This window comes from Chiloscyllium plagiosum, chromosome 15 (genome assembly GCF_004010195.1).
Source record: "Chiloscyllium plagiosum isolate BGI_BamShark_2017 chromosome 15, ASM401019v2, whole genome shotgun sequence".
In the NCBI taxonomy this organism is placed as follows: domain Eukaryota; kingdom Metazoa; phylum Chordata; class Chondrichthyes; order Orectolobiformes; family Hemiscylliidae; genus Chiloscyllium; species Chiloscyllium plagiosum.
The window spans coordinates 30,822,478-30,844,967 of record NC_057724.1 but is presented as its reverse complement, the minus strand read 5'-3'; the positions used below and the strand labels follow the sequence as shown (position 1 = coordinate 30,844,967).

At 40.2% G+C, this 22,490-nt stretch overlaps 1 protein-coding gene across 1 annotated transcript in view; it reads right to left on the bottom strand.

Moving 5' to 3' along the window:
* Positions 1 to 21,524, bottom strand: part of LOC122557197 (caltractin-like) — a 28,165-nt gene extending 6,641 nt beyond the window's left edge. Inside the window, exons 1-4 of the mRNA XM_043704621.1 lie at positions 21,387 to 21,524; positions 8,342 to 8,500; positions 4,446 to 4,574; positions 3,272 to 3,409 (exon numbers count right to left, since the gene is read on the bottom strand). Of these exons, the coding sequence (XP_043560556.1) occupies positions 3,272 to 3,409; positions 4,446 to 4,574; positions 8,342 to 8,500; positions 21,387 to 21,398 (438 nt within the window). The 5' untranslated portion in view covers positions 21,399 to 21,524. The remainder of the gene's footprint in view (positions 1 to 3,271; positions 3,410 to 4,445; positions 4,575 to 8,341; positions 8,501 to 21,386) is intronic.
* Between the last annotated feature and the right edge of the window lie 966 nt (positions 21,525 to 22,490).

Sequence of the window (22,490 nt, the reverse complement as noted above, 5' to 3'; positions counted from 1 at the left end):
GGGGGGGGTCCAGAACTAGAGGGCATAGGTTTAGAGTGAGAGGGGAAAAACTTAAAAGGGACCTAAGGGGCAACTTTTTCATGCAGAGGGTGGTGCATGTATGTTATAAGCTGCCAGAGAAAGTGACGGAGGCTGGTACAATTACAACATGTAAAAGGCATCTGGATGGGTATGTGAATAGGAAGGGTTTAGAGGGATACGGGTCAAGTTCTGGAAAATAAGACTAGATTAGGTTCAGATATCTAGTCAGTATGATTGGGTTGGACTGAAGGGTCTGTTTCCGTGCTGTACATCTCTTTGACTCTCAGTGCTTTTTTTAAAAAACTTAAAGGTGTTGAAGAAATGAACAAGAGGGAAAATTAGATGACCTAGACCTCATCAATCTACCTCTAGCAGATACACCTGTCCATGACAATATCAGTAGGAATGAGCACACCACAGATCTTGAGGAGATCAAGTCCTGTCTTCACACTGAGAATATCTTCCATTGTGTTGTTTTCTGGCATAATCACTGTTAAACGAGATTCATTTGAACACAACTAGCAATCAAGACAAAGAATCCATGAGGAACCATGGGCCATCAACAGAACTATACTCAAACGCAACTACAACCACGTGGCTCAGCATATCCCCCACTCCACCTTTATCATTCAGCCATGGAATAAACCCCTGGTGTAATGAGTTGCATGCATGCATGTTAGGAGGAGGTCCACCCATACCTAACAGTTCAACCCAGTGAATCTGCAGCACAGAATTACATGTCTCTCAAACAGCATAAGCAACCAGAGATAGACAGGCTAAGCAATTCTACAACTTACTGATCTAAGCTCAGCAATCCTCCCACATTCAGTCTTGAATGGGTTTGGACAATTAAACAACAAGTAGAACAGGAGGGTCCACAAATATCACTATATTCAATTTTTTTTGGGGGGGTGGGGGTGGCGGTAAAGAGGGCCTAGCACTTCAGTGCAAAAAACAAGGCTGAACTAACCACAACAATTTGCAGCCAAACTGTCAAATGGATGTTACATCTTGGCTTCCCTCTGGGGGATCCCAGCGTCATAGATGCCAGTCTTCAGTCAATTTGAGTCACTCCGTGTGATATTAAGAAATACCTGAAGGCAAACATTACTGCAAAGTCTCAGGCAGTAAGTCTCAGAATGGAAGATGTGCTCCAGGATCAGCCATATCCCAAGCCACGCTGTTCCAGTACAACCACAATAATGGCATTTACTTAATGTGGAAAATTGCCCATGTATCTGTGGCATCAAGGACCCCTTAGCAAAACTGGAGTTGGGGGGCGGGGGGAGCTCCTTCCTACCCCTCACGGTTGAAGTCATACCTGACATAAGGAAAGATGGTTGTAGTTGTTGAAGATCAGTCTTCACAGTTCAAAGACATCTCTGCAAGTGTTCTGCAGGGTAGTGTCCTAGACTCAGTCATCTCCAGCTATTTCATTAATGACATTCCCTCCATCAAAACCATTCGTGATACCCCAGATACAGAAATAGTCCATGTCCAATTGCATCAACACCTGGGTAATATTCAAGCTTGGGCTGACAAGAGTAGAGTAAAATTAATGCTGTACTAGTGCCAGGCAATGACCATCTCCAAAAGAGAGAATCGAACCCTCGTCCCTTGAATTTCAACGGCTTTATAATAATTGAATCCCCAATATCAACAACCTGGGGTGCATCATTGACCAGAAATTGAATGGAATGCAGGAGCAAATTGTTACAAATGCTGGAATCTGTACTGAAAACAAAAAGAAATGCTGGAAATCACAGTGGGTCAGCCAGCATCCATGGAGACAGAGAAAGATAACGTTTCAAGTCTAGATAACTCTTCATCACAGCTGGCATCTACACTCAAAATGCTAGCTTGCTGGGTCCCCATGTATGCTGCCTGACCTGCTTCAACTTCCAGTCTTTTTTGTTTTCAGAAATTGAACTGAACTCGCTACACAAATACTGTGACAACAATAGCAGGTCTGAGACTAAGAATCCAACTAACTCACCTCCTAACTCCCAAAAGCCAATCCACAATTTACAACACTAGTCAGGAGTGTGATGGAATACTCCTCACTCTCCTGGATCAGTCCAGTTCAAACAATACTCAAGAAACTTGACACCAACTAAGACAAAGCAGCCTATTTGGCTAGTATTTCATCCTCAAACATTCACTTACTCCACCACCAACACTCAGTTACATCATTGTGTAATCTGTACAAGATGCACTGCAGACATTCATCATGGCTCCTTGCACAGCACCTTCCAAATCCATGACTACCATCTGGAACAGTACTATGGGTGTATCTACACCTCGGACAGCATCACAGATGAAGCTACACCAAACAAACTGCAGTGATTCAAGAAGACAGTTGACCACTTTTTCAGGGTATCAAGAGATGGGCAATAAATCCTGGCTCAACTAGTGAAGCCCACAATCCTTGAACTAATTAAAAACAAAAACTAAGCTACACAGATCTGGTTAGATGCTAATTCTTAATGTTAAGTTACCTTTATTCTGGACTCCAGGCAACAAAAAAAAACAATTTTATGTAATCACTCATACTCTTGGAACATTCTCTTCAATCTACACTGTATTCTTATCAGGACTAATTCTTTTGTTGCCCTGAACTGTAGATATTATTTCAAATATAGACTAAACAGAACTTTGAATAACTGTTGCACATTATATTCAAACTTCTAATTATAAAGACTAATATTTCGTTCAACTCTGTTTTCTTATATAAAGTTGTGGAAATATTTACAAAACCTATATAACTAAAACTAAAATAACTATAGAACAAATCAGAATGGTAACTCAAGAGGAAAACTGCAAATGCTGAAATCCAGAATGTAAAATTAACTTAATGGAAATGCTCAGCAGATCTAAGTAGCATCTGCAAACAAAGAGCTTTAATCTGTTGCGTTTAGCCATCTTTCAGGTGAAGCTTTAAACCTCAATACACTTGCTTATTCAGCTGCATGTAAAAGATCATGTGGCACTTCCTTAAAAATAGTATGGATTCTCTATATGTACTGATTATCATTCTTGCTAATCAACAAATGGATTGATAGATTATTTATCTAGGTTGTTTTTTGCGAGGCCTTGCAATGTGCAAATTGGTTGGTACTTTTACCCACATAAAAAGTGATTGCCCTCAAAAAAATAATGAATTGATTGTAAACACTTTGAGGCAAGGGGGTTGTGCAATGCACTAAATAAATGTGCACTCTTTCTTTTACCGATCACATAATACATTCACCTGCAATTCTTCGTCCGTGAGATTTTCTCCAAGTTCTTTTGCTACACGTTTCAGATTTTTGAATGAGATTCGCCCAGTTTCATCATCATCAAACAGTCTAAAGGCTTTCAAAATTTCCTCCTTTGTATCTTTCTCAGCCTGAGAAAAGCAACCAAATACAGACATTCAGTTTCCAATTTTATAAAATATTTTTTAGAATTTCATGCATCAAATAAGCTTTTTAAAAGCATTGGAATGTCATACAAGGGAGAAATATGACAAGATGCTGCTAAACATGGAAATAGCAGTCAACAAATTCAAGCCTTGCAACACCTCTAAATATTGCAGATAGTTTGTTTCTTTATAAATAAAGATTAACATTGGGTGCATACCAAACCCTATACAATTGACATTTCTTTTTATTTATATAGAATGGCCCATAATTTGGAGATGGCAATGACAGTGAAATGGAGTTAATTAACTATCAATTGTGGACTTCTTTCCACAGTTCATTCTGCTACAATTTTGTGTTTATTTCTTTAAGGTATGTGGAGGTCACTGGCTCAGCATGTGTTCATTGTTGAAATGGTGGTGGTAGGATATCAATGAACTGTGACAGTCCGTGAGGTGTAGGTGCAGCAGCATAGTGTTATTAGGTTTGACTCAAAGTGTAAAAGCTCCAAGTCAGAATGACTCGTAACTTGAGGGAGAATCTCTAAGTGGACGTATTCCCATACATCTGCTATCCTGGTTTGTGTGGTAAAAGTTGCAGATTTGGAAGGTGTTGTTGAAGAAGCCCTGATGAATTGTGGCAGTGTACATCTACCATTGTGTCCGTAGTGGAGTGAGTGAATGTTTAAAGTGGTGACGAGTGCAAATCAACCTGCTTTGCCCTGGATGGTGTTGAGCTTGTGAATGTTATTGGAACTGTACTCATCCAAGCAAGTGGAAGATATTCCATCATACTCTTAACTTAAGTCTTGTAGATGATGGAGACATTAGACAGGCAGGGGTTAATTAATAAGTAATTTGTAGAAAGTAAAGTAGTAGTGAGTTGGGAAGAAATTGGAGAGTTTGGAGGTTTTCAGCATAAAGTGCTACAGCAAAACCCACTTCTATAGATCAAATATTTGTCTCCTTTAATTATAACTTTTAAAAAGAGACAAATGCAACATTTGAGATTTTTTTAAATTACCATTTTGTGTGTGATGACTGCCAAAAATTCATTAAAGTCTATTTTCCCAGTGCCTTCCTTATCAATTTCTGCAATCATTTTCTTTATTTCTTCTTTCTTGGGTTCAAATCCCAAAGCTCTCATTGCAACCTGAAGAAAAAAATGAAGGACACGGTTATTGTCATTTAAAGGTAGGATTATATTTCTGAAAATTGTGATTTTAGGTGAAAAACATTCAAATGAAGCACTGACTGTTAAAACTGAATATGGTGCCATAGTACAATGTAAAAAAAAAAGTAAACCTATACCCTTCACGATTAAATACAGTTTCACCTGCATTTAAAGTTTTTAAGTTCTTACATTAGTAACTAACTGAAAATACATGTAAAAATTCAGAAGGAAATAGTGTTCTACAGTGTTGTTAGATTGACCAGGTCCATCTACTGGCAGAAGTTGGTCAGTGCAGTTGGACACCAAAGACAACATACACTGACTGACTAATTCCACTAGATTGAGCCCAAGAACCCGGTTCAAATTCAAATGCAGTTGTGTACTGATTTGCAATTGTGACAGATGCTGACAACGTATGCAAAGGATGCTAAAACAAAAATGGCAACACAAAATGGAAAAAAAAAGACTCCAAAGAACAAATGACATTGAAACAAAATAACAGGACATTAAATTAGGACAACATGCACATGTTGTGGTCAACATTATGCTGAAAAACGTTGACTTGTGGATGCACACACATTCAGTCAAATGATCCACCATTGTTAAGAAATTGATCTAAACGGTAAGTGATTCATTTGCATAGGTAAAGAACAGATGTTATGCAGCTGAACCCATACAACAAATGTAATATGTTTTATTCAGTTTGACATTCTTCTGCACTTGCAAAAATCCACCACAGGTAGGAAATGTTCATGTGTAAATTAACATTTGGACAGAGGAAGGAAGCAAATTCAAAACCTTGCAAAAGCAGTACAGTTCAGCCCAAAAGATTCATGCTGGTGTCTTACTCTCTACAAAAGCCTTTTCATTTAGCCTACTCAACATTTTGTAAATGTTTTCTCTTGTGCCCATATCACTTTCACTTGATTTATAAGTTTTGCAGGTGCAACACAATACTGATATTCACTTATCGTCAGCAACAATTTGAGGAAGGTTTGGGCAGTACTTCAGACAAAAGAACAGTACTGCAGACAGTACTAGGACCAAGGCACTAATTTAAGAACCAGAATCTCAAAGTCATAATCTCGAAGTTAATCCAAAACTAGCATTTTAAACTTGAATGAAGGGCAAGCATGAGGATATGAAAGCAAAACTAGTTACCATGAACTGGCAAAAAAAGGCTAAGGAACATGTCAGTAGATATGTTGTTGTACACATTTAGAGGGATATTTCAGTATACACAGAATATTATATCCCAATGAGAAAGAAAACTTCTAAGGGGAATGCCATCATTGTGGTTAATTCAACAAGTTAAAAATAGTGTAAAAAAAATCTGTGCTGTATAACCCCATGACTCTATAAAAAGCATGTCATTGTGCAAACATAAGAACATGAGAAATAGGAGCAGGAATAGGCTATTTGGCCCATCGAGTCTGCTCCACTAATCAATAAGTTCATGGCTAATCTTTTCAGGGATTCGGGTCCATTTATCTGCCCATTCACCATAACCCTTAATTGCTTTATTGTTCAAAAATCTATCTTTGCCTTAAAAACATTCAACAAGGTAGCCTCAACTACTTCACTGGGCAGGGAATTCCACAGATTTACAGCCCTTTGTGTGAATAAGTTTCTTTTCAACTAAGTTCTAAACCTGCTCCCCCTTATTTTGAGGCCATTCCCCCTGGTTCTAGTTTCACCCGCCAGTGGAAAAAAACCTCTATGCTTCTATTTCCTTCATAATTTTATGTTTCTATATGATCCCCCTTCATCCTTCTAAATTCCAATGAATATAGTCTCAGTCTACTCAAACTCTCCTCAACCTTCACAATACCAGGATCAACCTCCAGTGCCAGTACATTCTGTCTCAACTAAGGAGACCAAAACTACACATAGTACTCCAAAGGTGGACAGCAGGTCAGAACATTAGACAGAGTACTAGAAAATAGCAAAGATTGACTAAATATTAATGAGAAAAAAATAGAATACAGAGAAAGTTGGCTCGAAATATAAAAACAGATTCTTTTCAAAATAAGTTTACAAAGTGAGCATTGGTCCAATAGAATGTGAATCTAGAAAATGGTCATGGCTGCTAGACCTACCAGTAAGAGTGAAAAAACATACTTGACCAAATCCTCTCTAGTAGCAGATGTATGTCTCTATGGCAGTATCAACAGGGGTGACCACCACACTTTCCTTGTGGAGATCATGTTCCAGCTTTGTTCAGGATAACCTCCATCTGGATATTCCATTGTCTGGTACTATCACACTGCTAAATGGAATAGCTTTTGAACAGACCTAGCAACTCCAGACTGGGTATCCATGAGACATTCGGACTCTTCAGCAACTGATATGTATTTGACCACAATGTGCAATGTCATGGTTTGGCTCATTACCAATGGAAGATGGTTGTGAGGTCAGTCATCTCAGCTCCAGTGTATCCCTGAATAATTTTTTTCAGGAAGTGTCCTAGGCCCAGCCATCTTCATTGCTTCATTAATGTCCTTCTCCATCATAATGTCAGAAGGGGATTTTTGCTAATTGCACAATTTGTGACTCTAATACTAAAGCAGTCCATACCCAAATGCACCAAGATGTGAGTATTATCTAAATTTGGGCTGACAAGTAGCAAGTATCGGCACGGTGGCTCAGTGGTTAGCACTGCTGCCTCACAGCACCGGGGTCCCAGGTTCAATTCCAGCCTTATGCGACTGTGAGCGTGGAGTTTGCACATTGTCCTAGTGTCTGTGTGGGTTTCCTCCGGTTTCCTCTCAGTCCAAAGATGTGCAGGCCAGGTGAATTGGCCATGCTAAATTGCCCATAGTGTTAGGTGCATTAGTCAGAGGGAAAAGGGTCTGGGTGGGTTACTCTTCGGAGGGGCGGTGTGGACTGGTTGGGCCGCAGAGCCTGTTTCCATACTGTAGGGAATCTAATGAAATAAAATAAGGAGACTGCACATGAACTGAGCAGATATTTTACATCAGCCTTCTTTATAGAAGATGTAGGTAATATCCCAAAAATAGCTGTAAAAGGAGAAAAGTAACACCAAAAAATTTTAATTATCAGAGAAATGGTACTGAATGAATTGTTGCAACAGCTGTCTGACAAGTAATTGGGTCCTGATGGACTTCATCCTAGGATCCTAGAAGAGGAGGCTGGTGAGATAGTTGATGCATTGGCTTCAATTTTCCAAAATTTCTTGGATTCAAGAAGTACTCTTGTAAGATTTAAAAGACAACAAATACAACTCTTTTATTAAAATAAAGGAGACAGAAAACAGAATAACATAGGCGAGTTAACTTAACATCTCTTGAGGAAAATGCTAGAAGCTGTTACTAAAGACCTTATTGCAGGGCATGTAGAAAATTTCTCGGTGATCAGGTAGTGTCAACATATCTTTGTAAAAGGAATTTCCAAGTTTAACCAGTTTATTGGAATTCTTTAAGGAACTAACTTATGCTGTAGAGAAAGGGAGGCCAATGGATAAAACATATTTAGATTTCTAGAATGCATTTGATAAAGTGTCACATTAAAATTTGTTGTGGGAAATAAAACTCATGGCATAGGAGGTAGCATTTTAGCATGGATAAGAGATTGGCGAAGTAACATAACTAGAACAGTGTAAAAAGTTATTAGGGGTAGTAGGCACATGGAGTAGTCACGTCAGCAGTGATCTTATTGAGCAGCATAGCAGACTCGAGGGGCAGTGTGAAATACTCCTGATTCCAATTTGAATGTGTAACTCATACCTTTAATTCTTTGGCATCAATAGATCCAGCGCCGTCTGTGTCAAATAGGTCAAATGCTTCTCGTATTTCCTGTTTTTGTTCTTCAGTGATTTCTGGTTTTGGTCCAGGTTTCTTCCTTTGTACTGTTGTACTCAAAGATGTCTTTTTATAGGCAGAGGTCTGCAACATTGCAAATAATCATTTGTTTTCAAATTAGAAAGGATCCTGAGTATCCCATCAATATCTCTGACTGGAAGCATACTTCTTTGTGAATTTCAAAGACTTGCACTTATACAATGCCTTCAATCAAGTGAAATATCCCAAAGCACCACATGAGAAACAAATGGCAAAGTAAAGAGAGAGGGAATTACTGAAAGTACATTGAAATGGTGAGGTTAAACGAGTGTCTTAAAAAGGAGAAGAAACAGAAGTTATGTTTGGAAAGAAAATTCCACAATCTGGGACCCGAATGACTAAAGATGCAATCACCAACTGGTGATGATGGTAGTGTGAAAGGGGTTGGGGTTTGGGGGCGGGGCGATGGAGGGGAAGGCTCAGGGTCAGGGGAATACAAGAGGTAGATTGTTAGGTAGTACTTCATCTGGGCTAATATTTTAGTTGCAAAGTTTTAGATGAGTTAAAAATTTTGATGGTGGAAACTGGAAGGTTGGCCAGGAATAGATTAGATTGAATGTGGAGGTAACAATTTTGAGACTGAGGAATCCATTGACAGATGGCTGAGATAAAAATGGAGACAGATAATGTTTCCAATTTAAATAAGTATTATTTAATTGCAATGGAAAAAAATAGAGCCAGAAACATAACTTAGAGTTAAACAGGACCCTGAAGGTGCAAACTGTCTGATTCAGACCAAACTGGCCATGGAGGGATAGAATCAGTGGTATAGATAAGGATTCATGCTCATCTTAGCATTTTAAAATACCTGTGATCATGTGACATGCAGTCAGGTTATCCATATACAATGCTTCTCAAAACATGAGATATGTGCAGATATACCTGCAAGACTTATATTTGAAGCTGTAATGTTGGATACAAAATCTTACAATAATTTTGCATACAAATCCTTTTGTATTCTAGAATTCCTTCAAAATATGACAATTTGGGAGCGGGAAATCCTTCCACCAGAAATGGATAGGATAGAGTGATAGTTGTTCTGTATATTTCCTCTGAAAGAAACGAGTGCAACAGATCTTGAAACCTTCCATAACCTCCCCAACTTTATCAAATTGCTCTGCCAATTTCAAACCCACGCTGCCTCTCAAGATGGTATCTCTTTTCTAGGGCGTGGTTTCATGTGTGCCAGGAACCTTGTATCTTGCCCACGTGGCTATTATTCATAAAATGACAGAGTACATAGCTATTTCTTCTGTACGTAATTACTTTTTTCACAGGCAGGGACTCAAGCAGGAGTCCTGCTTCACTTACAACAGTTACCCTCTAGTATCTAGATTGAACAAAATTTTAGCACTTAACCATGTGGCTAAATCAGATCCTTATGATCTCTTTTCCAGCAGGTTAGTTTAGCTAGCAATCAGAGAAATAGAGGGAGGGAGGGTTGGATGATTGAGAATGGAGGGAATGAGGTGAATATTCCTTCCTAATCCAGGGGATATGAAGACTGTGATGGTTGTGTTATCAGGCTACTCATCCAGGCCTGAACTAATGCTCCAGAGACTTAATTCCAATAGCACCACAGGAGCTGAGGAATTTAATTTTAATTAAATATGAATTAAAAGCTGGTAGTTTAATTCAATAACATAAAAAAAAAAGATGGTGTTGGTGGTGGGGACTATGAAACTACTGGATCATGATAAAAATCCATCAGTTTCATTGATGTCCTTTAAGGAAGGAAATCCAGCATCTTTACTGGTTTGGACTATGCAAAGGTAAACTAGCCATGGTCTTACCGTAAGGTTCCCTTTCATTAAAGAAGTATGACTAGTGATGGTTTAAACTGAGAGGTATCACATCTCAGGCAAAGAGGCTGAGAAGGAGACTCCTTCATAGTAACCTCAGCTGGTGTTGGCATCCATGCTGCTGACATCACTCTGTATTGCAATCAGCATCCAGCCAACTGAGCTAACCGATTTGGAATATGTATGATTCCAGACTTGCAGCAAAATGCTCAATTCAAGTATCCTCTGAAATGGCCTCAGAGGTCTGTGCCTAGCAGTGACTTCCAGAACCAGAGATCAATGTGTCCACACCAGTTGGTGTGCACAACTCCAAGCAGCTGGGCAGCTGCACAGCTTAAAGAGAACACAGAGACCACCCAGTGTTAACCTAAGCATGGTACAAAGGAATATCTTGAGTCAATCTTGCAAAGTCTAAAATCACTAACATATGAGGACTTTTGTCAAAATTGAGAGAACTATCACACAGACTGGTCAAGAATTCAGTGATTTTTCACAGAAATATCAATCAATCAACATCTCATACTCTAATATTATCACTATTTGTCTTCTTCAACAGTAGAATGGTGGCATAGTGACATAGAATTAGGACAGAATGGTCCAGAGAGAACACAACATTGATTCTGGATCCCAGAAAATTTCCTGGCACCGCTGATGGGAAATGCTCCGTATTACCAAGTACCTGTCCTGCCTCAGCTAATAAATCAGTGTTCTTACACTGAACAGCGTTTGAAGAACCACTGACAGCTGCAGAGTTCAATATATACTCTGGTGGGAGTCTTAAAATCTGTCACCAAATGTGTTCCAGCCAGAGGTCACCATGAAGGATTCTCCTTCATGACATCTCCCCTTGCAGAGACGTGGTGACACTCAGGTTAAACCATCAGCAGTCTCTCTCTTTCTGATAGAACAATAACCCTATGAGACGATGGTAACTGTCCCAGCTCGGCACGTCCTGAAGAACGCAGCTGCCAGACTGGGAGGTGGGAAGATTAATGAGACACAAACATACTCAGCTTCATCCTTCAGTCACAGATACATCTGTCCATTATAGTATTGGTAGGTATAACCACCACACACTCCTTGAGGAAATAAATATTATCTTTCAAGAGGACATACTCTGTATTGTGTTATGTGGCACTGCAATCATTGTAAATAAGATAGATTTAAAACACATACAGCAGCTCACAACTGGACATCCACGAGACTTAATGGACCACAAGCAGTAGCAGGGTTGTATTCAACCACAAATTAACTAAGTAGATCCTTCAGTCTATATTATCAGCAAGCAGCAAATAAATGTTGGTCAATGAAGAATGTAGAAGAAAATGCCAAGGTGAGCACTGGTATACAGTATACTCAATAATGAGGTGTGATCCTGGTGAGGCTACAACATAGGACTCCATGCACCCAGAGCAGCAGAAACAATATGATTTGAACACAGCCAAACAATTCTTAAGTCATGTGGGTATAAGAGTAGCTCAGGCACTGGATATTCTTATATTGAGTAACTTGCTTCTTGACTCTTAAAGTCTGTCCATCAGCTATTATTCAATTCTAGAGACTAAAGGTGACAAGGGAAGAGCAGGAGTATGATGTCAAGATCCGAGGATCAGTCACGGTCATGTTGAATGGCAGAGAGGCCTCAATGGTGTTGAATGGTCTACTCCCATTCCTATTTTCTACATTTCTATGTTTCTATCGGCAAAGCACAAATCAGAAGTGTGATGGAATTCAATGGATCCAAACAAAGTTTGACAGCTGTGTCACTTTCAGTTATGAATGATGGTGTGTTATTAAACAATTAATTGGAGGAAGGGATTCAAAGATATCCCTATCCTCACCAAGGAGCCTACCACATCAGCGCAAAAGACAAGATAAGAAGTGCCAAGTGGTTTCACATCAGAAGACAGATGGAAATCTGTTCTTCATTAATGCGGGAGATGAAACTAAAGATCTGCTCCGTAATGAAAAAAAATTGAAACCAGTGCAAATTAATGTGATTCTACATTCCTCCTGAGGTCCCAGCATCATAGATACCAAGGAGTCTTTAGCCAATTTGATTTAGTCCATGTGAAATCAAGAAATGTCTGAGTCCAGTGCACACAGCAAATGCATCTATGACTCTATGACATTCTGATGAAGAGTCACCAGATTCAAAACGTTAACTTTGTTTTCTCCCAAAATATGCTACCAAACCTGCTGAGTTTTGCTAGCAATTTCTGTTTTCATTTTGGAAACAACAAAGACTGTGGGTTTAGATGACATCTAGGCCACTGTGCTCAAGAACAAATCAGGCTCCCAGTCAAACTATTCCACTCTTATTGTTGTACAGATAGCAGTGTTGCATTATGAAAATTGACTAGGTATGTCATATTCATTTAAAAAAAAGGACAAATCCAATCAGGCCAATTACCAAGCTGCAACGGGAGTTGAAAGCAGGAGCAGACCTTTTGGCTGTACCACCAATGTTCTCTGTAAGCTGCATGCATGCATTTCCCATGATTGGCCACACACTGGTTGGTCACATCCAAATAGCCAAGGGAGGAATCCTCACCAGACCTCCTAAGTAGTATCTTCCCAAGAGCTGCATATGAATAGCCAATGAAGGAATCATCAAAATGTCCACCCAGCACCTTTCCGACCCCTTCATATGAATGATGCATGAATCCCAGGATCCTTCACACACCAGAACAGAGTCCAGTACTTCTGAACTTGTGACTTAGCCACACAACTGCTTCCAACTCTAGACAAAACATTAACATTTGTGATTATCAAAGCAGCTAAACCCAATCATCTCCAGTCGGCTATTTGAGTTGAAAGCTATCAGAACAGGACTGGTACGTCGTGAAGAGTTAACAGTCTTCTCAGCAGTGACCAGGAGGATCAGGCACGAGGTACAGGAAAGAGGCAGCCACTCCAGAAGGAAGCAGCCATTCCAGAAGGAAGAAAGACATAAGACAAAGTAGCAAGTTATATCTCACTTTCATATTTTAAAACTTTGCTTTCTTGAGAAGTTTAAATATGTCCAAATGTAAAGCAAATGAGTCTTCAAAAAAGAAAGAAATCCTGAGCACATTTCACAATGGATTGGCTTTCTGAGGTCATCAAAACTGAAATGTCATCCTCAAAATAGAAACAGAATGCATGACTCGGTGACATTTTAACTTATTGTGAAATGTATGATCCAGAGTATAGTGAAAGTTCTCACTGATAATGTCATACATGCAGTAAAGATGAATACATCCATGTTTGCGTACAAGACATTGATGATCATATGGCAAAGTAACTGACAGCATGTGCAGTGAGAATTACACCTTTGAATTTGTGGAGTGTATTGGTTTTATTACACAGACAGTTGATTGCGCAAATCACTATTTCATACATTGCTAATGGATGAAAGTATGAACATTTTAGTAGAGAAAAAAAATGTTGATTTTATACATTAAGTTTTGACCAGAATCTGAACTTGCTTACAATACTGCCTTTGCAGGAATTTTGAAACTCATTGATTGTAACAGTGCCTTGATGTGGCAGCAATCAATCAATTTTACATTCAGTTACCTTGATTTACAGAAGATGGCAAAGTTTACATCAGGCGGAGCCTCTGTTATGCTAGGAAAAAAAATGGAGTAGTCACAATCTTACAAAATTAACCATTTGTCAGAACAGCACTGCGTTGCTTACAGAGAAAATCTTAGAATTGGTGATGTTTGGATAGAGGGGTCAATTTTGCAAAGCTTCTAAGAACGTGTCCTATACAATGTTCAGGGATCAACTGTGAAGAACAGAAAAAATCTTTAACTTGCCCTAAATCACAATGTAATGCAGTGGCATTTCAACCTCTGAGTGATGCGAGGTGGCTGTCAAGATACTTTACAGTGAGTGCACTAATGGAAAAACCACAATGGCTCAATTGATTACTGCAGAGAGCAAGTGAATAAGTGCAATGATCCAAAAAACCAAATATTGCCTGAAGATGCTGACAAAGCCAAAATATTGCACTGTATTGACAGCTCTGAATGGTATTCTCGTTGAATTGATATCATTGTGCAAATTCTTGCAGAGAAGCTCTTTGACAACTATTGAAGCATGCAATTTCCTGAGGCCTAGATCAGTAAACTGAGAACCCAGTATCTAGGTGAACTAGGAGTGAAGAAGGTCCTGGCTGCTTTCAGTGATGTGGACACTGCAGGAGTCTTTCAATTTATTGAACACCTATGCAACTAATGGAAAGCAGATTTCCAGAAGAAGAATTATGAGAGTGGCATGCATTTGATCATGCTGCAAGAAACCAAGAAAAAAAGATTATGAATTTGGAAAGACAGTATTGTGCAACATATTGGAACATTCTACTTATAAATCAAAATATTATTAAAAAATGTGGCCACGAAGATACATGAGGAATGGTCTGACTTCAAATTTGTCATTGTGGAAAATGTCAAGACGGGTTCTATTCAAACATTCAGTGATTTGGTTAGCTATGCTCTAAAGGACGTCCAATTTTCTGGACATTTGTGCAACATCTCAGGCATCAAGTGTTGACTATGAGCGTGGATTCATCCTCATGAATTTGATAAGAGCAAATCGAGAAAGAGATTAGAAATAGAAAACTCTGCCGGATTTTCCTGCACATCCACCAACCTTATCTACTGTGTCCTGGCTTTCGATGTAGTCTGCTCTACACTGGGATACGGAAAGCCAACTCGCGGAGTGCTTCAGGGAATATCTCTGAGACACACGCACCCAACAACCCCACTGCCATGTGGCTGACCACTTCAACTCCCCCTCCCACTCCACAATGGACATGCAAGTCCTGGGCCTCCTCCACTGCCAAATCCAGGCCTATGCCTGGAGGAAGAACGCCTCATATTTTGCCTTAGGACCCTTCAACCACATGACATCAACGTCGACTTCATAAGTTTCCAAATTTCGCCTTCCCCCAAACTCATCCCAGATCCAACCCTCCAACTTGGCACTGCCCTCTTGACTGTCCCACCTGTCCATCTTCCTTCCCACCTGTCCACTCCATCCTCCCCACCAACCTACCACGATCACCCCTCACCTGCATCCACCTATCGCCTTCCCAGCTAACTTTCCCCCAGCCCCACCCCTAACCTCCTATTTATTTCTCAGCTCCCCCCCACACCCCCAACATTCCTGATGAAAATCTTATGCCCAAAACGTTGACTCTCCTGCTCCTCGGTTGCTGCTTGGCCTGTGTGCGTTTCCAGCGCCACACTTTTCGACACTGAGTCTCCAACATCTGCACTCCTCACTTTCTCTCATTTTAGGTATTAGTCCAGTAAATCTTTTCTGAACTGTTTCCAATGCATTTAAAAACTGACATGTACTGAGGAAGAGTCACTGGATCCGAAATGTTGACTCCGATTTCTCTTCATAGATTCTGCCAGACCTGCTGAGCTTTTCCAGCAATTTCAATTTGTGTTTGAGACCAACAGTAGTCCAGATCTGGTCTCACTAATGCCCCGTATAACTGAGGCATATCTGCCTTATTTGTATTCTGTTCCCTTTGCAACAAATGATAAAATTCTATTAGCTTTCCTAATGACTTGCTGTACCTGCACACTATTTTTTCTGCATCATGCACTAGGATTGGCAGTTGTTCTGCATCCTTTCACCAATTAGACAATATGCTTCATTTTTTTATTCTTCCGACCTAAATAAACAATTCCACATTTTCCCACATTCCATTCAATTTGCCAGATCTTTGCCCTCTCACTAAACTTAGCTTTATATTTTTGTAGCCTCCTATTTGAACTTCTAGCTTCAATCCTCAATATAGTCTTGGCCTAAAAATAATCAAAGGTGCTGAATTCTAGGGTGAGACGAGAGTGACTGCCCTCCTCATCAAGGCAGCATTTAACCAAGTATGGTATCAATAAGCCATAGTAACAGTGAAATTAATGACACCAAGTGTTCTTTTCCCCACATACAAGTCCTGGCTAACAGGCTTGGGCTAATAAGTGGCAAACAGTTACCGAGTGATCCAGGTTCAAGTCCCACCTGCTCCAGAGATTTGTAACACCTCTGAATAGGTTGATTGGACAAATAGGTTAATAAAAGTGGCAAGTAAAATTCACATCATACATATGTCAGGCAACGACTATTTACAACAAGGGAATGTAGCCATTACCCCTTTACATTCAATAGCATTGCCAGTACCAAATCGCCCACCATCAACATACTGAGGGTACAATTGACGAGAAACTTAACTGGACCCATCATACAAGCCATTTTTCTACAGGAATTGGTCATAGAATATTCTATGCTGAGTAGCTCACCTCATGCTCCCCAAAGCCTATCTATCTATTCTGATCTGAGGGATAGAAATGTCAAACAGGGTGTGGGGAGAGAGTACGATGTTGACAGAGATCAGTCATGATAACATTGAGTAGCAGAGCTTGTAGGAGAAGGTTCTGACTCCACTCTCCTCCCCTACTCCTGCTCCTATTTTCTATACTGTAAAGCACTAGTCAGAAATGTTAGGGAATACTCTTCACTTCCCTGGATGAGTACATTTCTATCAATACCTTAAGAAACTCAGCATCATCCAGAACAAAATCACCCGAGTGACTGATACCTCATCCACATTATTCACTCTCTCCACCACCAGTGCACTGTAGTTGCAATAACTGTTACGTGCAACATGCATTGAAGCAACTCATTACTTCTCCTGGAATGGATTATTAGCCACATCAAACTCTCACAGTTTCCTCAGCTATTTGATTTTTTTTTCAATATCAAGACTTATTTGACAGCATCTCACCTAGAAAAATACCATCAGCAGGAGCACGGAAACACCAACAAGTTGCCCTCAAAATTAAACAATAACCTGATTTTGAAATACATCGATGTTCTTGAATTACTGTTTAAAAAAAGAGAAGTCCAGGAACTCCCTTTCTTATAACTGTGTCTGTAACTTCACTGCACAGGCTGTAGTGCTTCTAGGAAGAGAGCTAAATGCTGATCTTTAACAGCAATTCCCACATATGATGAAGGAATAAATAGCAGTCAAGCCCACTAACGCTTCGCTAAAATCGGCCAATTCGCAACAAACTCTGGACACATGGCTCGTTAACACCATGCAATGCACTGTGACTTTTGTGACAAGTTTTCATATTCTTAGTTTGTACAACTGCTCTGTTTATCGTAGAATGACATAAAATTCTGATAAGTTGATGGAGTTTATACTGTAGATATAATTATTGCACAGTATTCAATACTTGTTTTCCGTTAGTTAAGTACCAGTAGCACATTTTGCATTCATACTGAAGTATATGGATGCAGGTTTTCTCGCTGAGCTGGAAGGTTCATTTTCAGATGTTTTGTCTCTGTACTAGGTAACATCTTCAACGAGTCTCCGAATGAAGCACTGGTGGTGCCATGGAATGCCACGCTTCTAGGAATTCTCAACTGGAGCTTTGTCAACAAACACATTGACTTGGATCCCATTTACCACCCCCCACCCCCCGAGAAAAGGAACAAGAAATTACATCACCATAGGAAATGATGTCACCATCCAAAGGAAATTCAAACATACAAATAGAAAGCGGGCTACACCACCAGTGCTTCATTCAGAGGCTCACTAACAATGTTACCTAGTATGGTAACGAAACGTCTGAAAACAAACCTTCCAGCTCAGCAAGCAAACCTACATCCAGAACCTCAACCTGAGCTACAAATCTTCTCAAAACCCGCTAAGTGAAGTATATTTTTGGAACAATTGATCACTCGTTATCAAGCTGTTGGTCCCACTTTCGTACATTGTAAGAGAAGATTCTGAACCCACTCTATCTTTACGAAGCTGCTTCTCCACACTCTTGTGCTATTTGGGTGGCACAGTGGTCAACATTGCTGCCTTACAGCACCATGGATCCATTTCCAGCTGTGGTTTACTGTTTGTGTGGAGTTTACATGTTCTCCCTATGTCTACATAGGTTTCTGCCACTGGCTCTGGTTTCCTTCCCCAGTCCAAAGATGTGCAAGTTAGGTGGATTGGCCATGTTAAATTACCTATAGTTTTCAGGGATGTGTAGATTAAGTGCGTTAGCTATTGGAAATGCAGGGTTATGGTTTAGGTCCAGAGAGTTGGTGTGGATTTGTTGGGCCGAATGGCCTGCTTCCATACTATGGGGATTCTATGAGTTCCAAAGCACAGGTTCCTCCTCATTCTTTTAGGAGCTGCTGACTATCTCTGTATCCTCCTTTCTCACACATTTGTTTTAAAATTGTGGCATGTGATAGCACTACCTTGATTGTTTGTCCAATTTGTCAATTTAATATTTGTTAAACATTTAGTATTTTCTCAGAAACTCTCCAAGTCTACCCATCAGGCATTTCTTTCCCATTTTTAGCTGGATATATACAAGTAGGTGAGTTGTTGTGCTTAGAACAAGTTCAATATTGCAAAGACCACATTTGAAAAGGAATTGAAGAGATGAAAACTGAACTGATGCTGCAAACCTTTCAAAATTAGGGAAGATGGTGGCATAGGAGAAATACACTGGACTAGTAATCCAGAGGCCTAGGCTAATGATCAAGAGACATGGATTCAAATTCCATGATGGCAACTGGTGAAGTTTGAATTTAATGAATAAAGCTCGTATTAATAGTCTAATTAAACCATTGTTGATTATTGTGTAAAACAAATCCCCATGTAACTAACACCCTCTCAGGAAGGAAGAGAAGTGCCTTTACCTCATCTGGCTGACCTTTGACTCAGACCTACTTGTATCAAGTTGCTACAATGCTCAAGAAAAGGAATGAAACTGTACAGACCACCTGTCATCAACCTGCAGACAACTGCAATCCTAATGAAGTCACTTGCTATTCCTTCATTGTCCCACGGTTAAAATCCTGGAACCGCCTTCCTCAGAGCACTGCCGGTGTGCTGAGGACTGCTAGCAGTTCAAAAAAGCCACTCACCCTCTTCTCTAGCGCAGTTATGGGTAGGCAATACATATTGACCACATTCATGAATGAAAAATATGACTCCTAAATGCTGTGCAACCATCAGAAATCAATACACATTTAAACTGAAACTCTATTTCAGCCATGACAACAAATTTAGCAAAGACATCCTTAAACAATTTCTCTGTCATATGCCCTATGACAACTGTACAGAAAATGCTTCACATCCGTCTGTACAGAAACTGCAATATTCGTAAACAGGACTTTTTATTGCTGTCATCACCTGACTTTCTTTCCTTATCAATATAGAGTCATAGAGATGTACAGCATGGTAACAGACCCTTCGGTCCAACCTGTCCATGCCGACCAGATATCCCAACCCAATCTAGTCCCACCTGCCAGCACCCGGCCCATATCCCTCCAAACCCTTCCTATTCATTTACCCATCCAAATGCCTCTTAAATGTTGCAATTGTACCAGCCTCCACCACATCCTCTGGCAGCTCATTCCATACACGTACCACCCTCTGTGTGAAAAAGTTGCCCCTTAGGTCTCTTTTATATCTTTCCCATCTCACCCTAAACCTATGCCCTCTAGTTCTGGACTCCCCAACGCCAGGGAAAAGACTTTGTCTATTTATCCTATTAATGCTCCTCATAATTTTGTAAACCTCTATAAGGTCTCCCCTCAGCCTCCGACGCTCCAGGGAAAACAGCCCCAGCCTGTTCAGTCTCTCCCTGTAGCTCAGATCATCCAACCTTGGCAACATCCTTGTAAATCTTTTCTGAACCCTTTCATTTAACTGGATATCTGGGAAATTTCTTGCAGCTACTCCCACTCTACCACCAAAAATTTATTGAACTGCAACAGGTACCCCGTTTACATGCATAAACAGAACTTCTGCCACACTTCCACAAAAACACCATTAACAGTAGTAACTCCAAAGAATTTCCCAGTTTATCCTGCAGCATTATCTCTATTTCTTTCATAATTGCCCCTTTGCAAACTTTATTTCAGAAAACATTCCCTCAACACTCTCCATGCCTGGGCCATCCCAAAGACAAAATTTAGAAGGATCTTGGTCTGGAGATATCCAATTTTGAGCCACTGGACCTGTAATTCAACCGTAAAATTAGCACCCTAATTGTAAATAATACCTCAAGTCTTACAAAGACCAAGTTATCATAAGAAACCTGTCAGAATGTGGCAGAATTAGATTAAATGAGACAGTAAATAAGGGTTTTAGGTTTGTCAGCTCAAAAACAAGTACAATCTATGGACTCTTCCAATTCGATCACCTAATCAGTTCCTCAGTTGTGTCTGCAACAATCTTATGTTGATTTTACAATGAAAACACAATTGATATTTCCTTTATGGTTGTGGAAAATGGCATCTAAATGGCATCGTATATTTTAGGCCACTTTACAGCAACATCTTCAGACAAAATTTAACCAACCCAATGCAGATTGAGATCATCACCAGCAGTCTAGAACTTAGCAGATCTTTGCACACTAAAATCACCTAAGATCAGTAGTGCCAGGTTACAATTTAAACAATTAAACGTATGTGCTTGGTCCAAAATTCAATCGTGAATATTTAGTGTTTTGCTCGATCATCAAATGTGTATGTGTTCATGATGATCTATTAACTCATAATTATTAGAGCATTCAGCACCCAAGTCATCATACTCTTTAAAAAGTGTCAGTTAATTAGCTAATTAAGCATTCACTTCTGTTCCTGTCATCTTATACACAGCGAGACCAACAGCAGAACTGTGATTTTAACCTTCATTAGTTTACGTTGAGATGATTCCAAAGAAAGTAAATTATCTGCCATGTGTTAGAAACGAGGTTCAGGGTTAAAATCCTGTCTATTCTTGCTCAATCTGTGTGCGCGCGACAGTGGTGTAGAAATCGAACCGCACCCAAGCCCCTTTAAGTGCTATGTTAAATACAGTCGATAGTGCATTCATTTATCGCCCTACCTTCTGCCTTTGCTTTAGGGTGCCCAAGCCCCAAATTAGGTCTTTACGATCCGACTCCCTCCCATTTTACCCGATTCCTAACTGTCACTCCGAAATACACACCCACACCGGCAAAATTCGCAGCCCCTTATAATTCTCTCACTATTCACCTGTCATTTGAAAGCGGTTTTCCCGGGAATGTTTTGACGTACCGGTCAGAATATCTTCCACTCACCTTGGCAGCCATTTCCACTCACTCTGGACAATATGTTGAGAACAGGTTTGCAATCCCTCGGCTATCGCATTTCCAGACGCTCCGGCTACCCTAACCAAGCACCATAGCAACCGGTCAACCAATCACACTCCAAAAGCGGCCTTCCCATCGGCCGCGGCTACCCGTCAGTCACCAGTGCCGGTGGGCGGGCCCTACCTGAATATTCACCAATAGAACATCGAGTCCCTCGCCTGGACAACGCCGATTAGCTAGTGTCTCCAGCCTGCTCGTTCTGATTGGCCATGTCAGTGACGTATGTGTCATTACCGTTGACGGCTTCGACTTGTGACAGTGAGGAGGAGGTATAGGGGAAGTTGGATGAAGAGGGTTTGTGCGAGTTTCCCCTCATCATTCCATTCTGACCTGTTGAGTATTTCAGCTACCGTCCATCCTAGATTAAGTCCTTACCAGTAAATCGTGGAATGACCCATAAAGTCTTCCTCCATCCATGTCAGTGTTAGCAAGAGTTTCCCTCCCTGCCGCCCCCACTGTCCAAACTCTGCATGAAATGATCCCACGCGAAGAAGGAAAACGCTGGATTAGGTTCACGAATTGTGGGGCCATGAGAAACCATACTGTCTGCTGCTTATTCTGCAATAATCTTGGTAAGGAGTATGCTTCAGTCTATGAAATAACTTAAACCAAACATCAACACTATCAATTGGGGGTTAAGCCGCGTGACTGCTGACACAGATTCTGTATCAAGTATTCCCCACTGTAACAAAAGTACCTGACGTAAACCAGTTATTTTCTCCCACGAGTTGCTTTATTGTTGCCTTTCACCAGTAACTAGTGTAAAAACTGTTTTGTGGCTTCTGCAAAGTGACATAATGTGGAAAAAGGGGATCAAAGAACTGAAGATCTTGGCAAAAGGAGCACAATTTCAAAGGCTACCCACTGGTGGTATTGAACTGTGGTTTCCCAGTATTTTTCTCTTCACCCATAACACCAATTTGTTTTTGTTTGTACATGTGTGCAGAGGCTCCCTCATCTGTATCTGTGTGATTGATAATATGTATTGGTCCAGCAAGTGAGATGAGAGCTTTTTTAAAATGGTGATATACT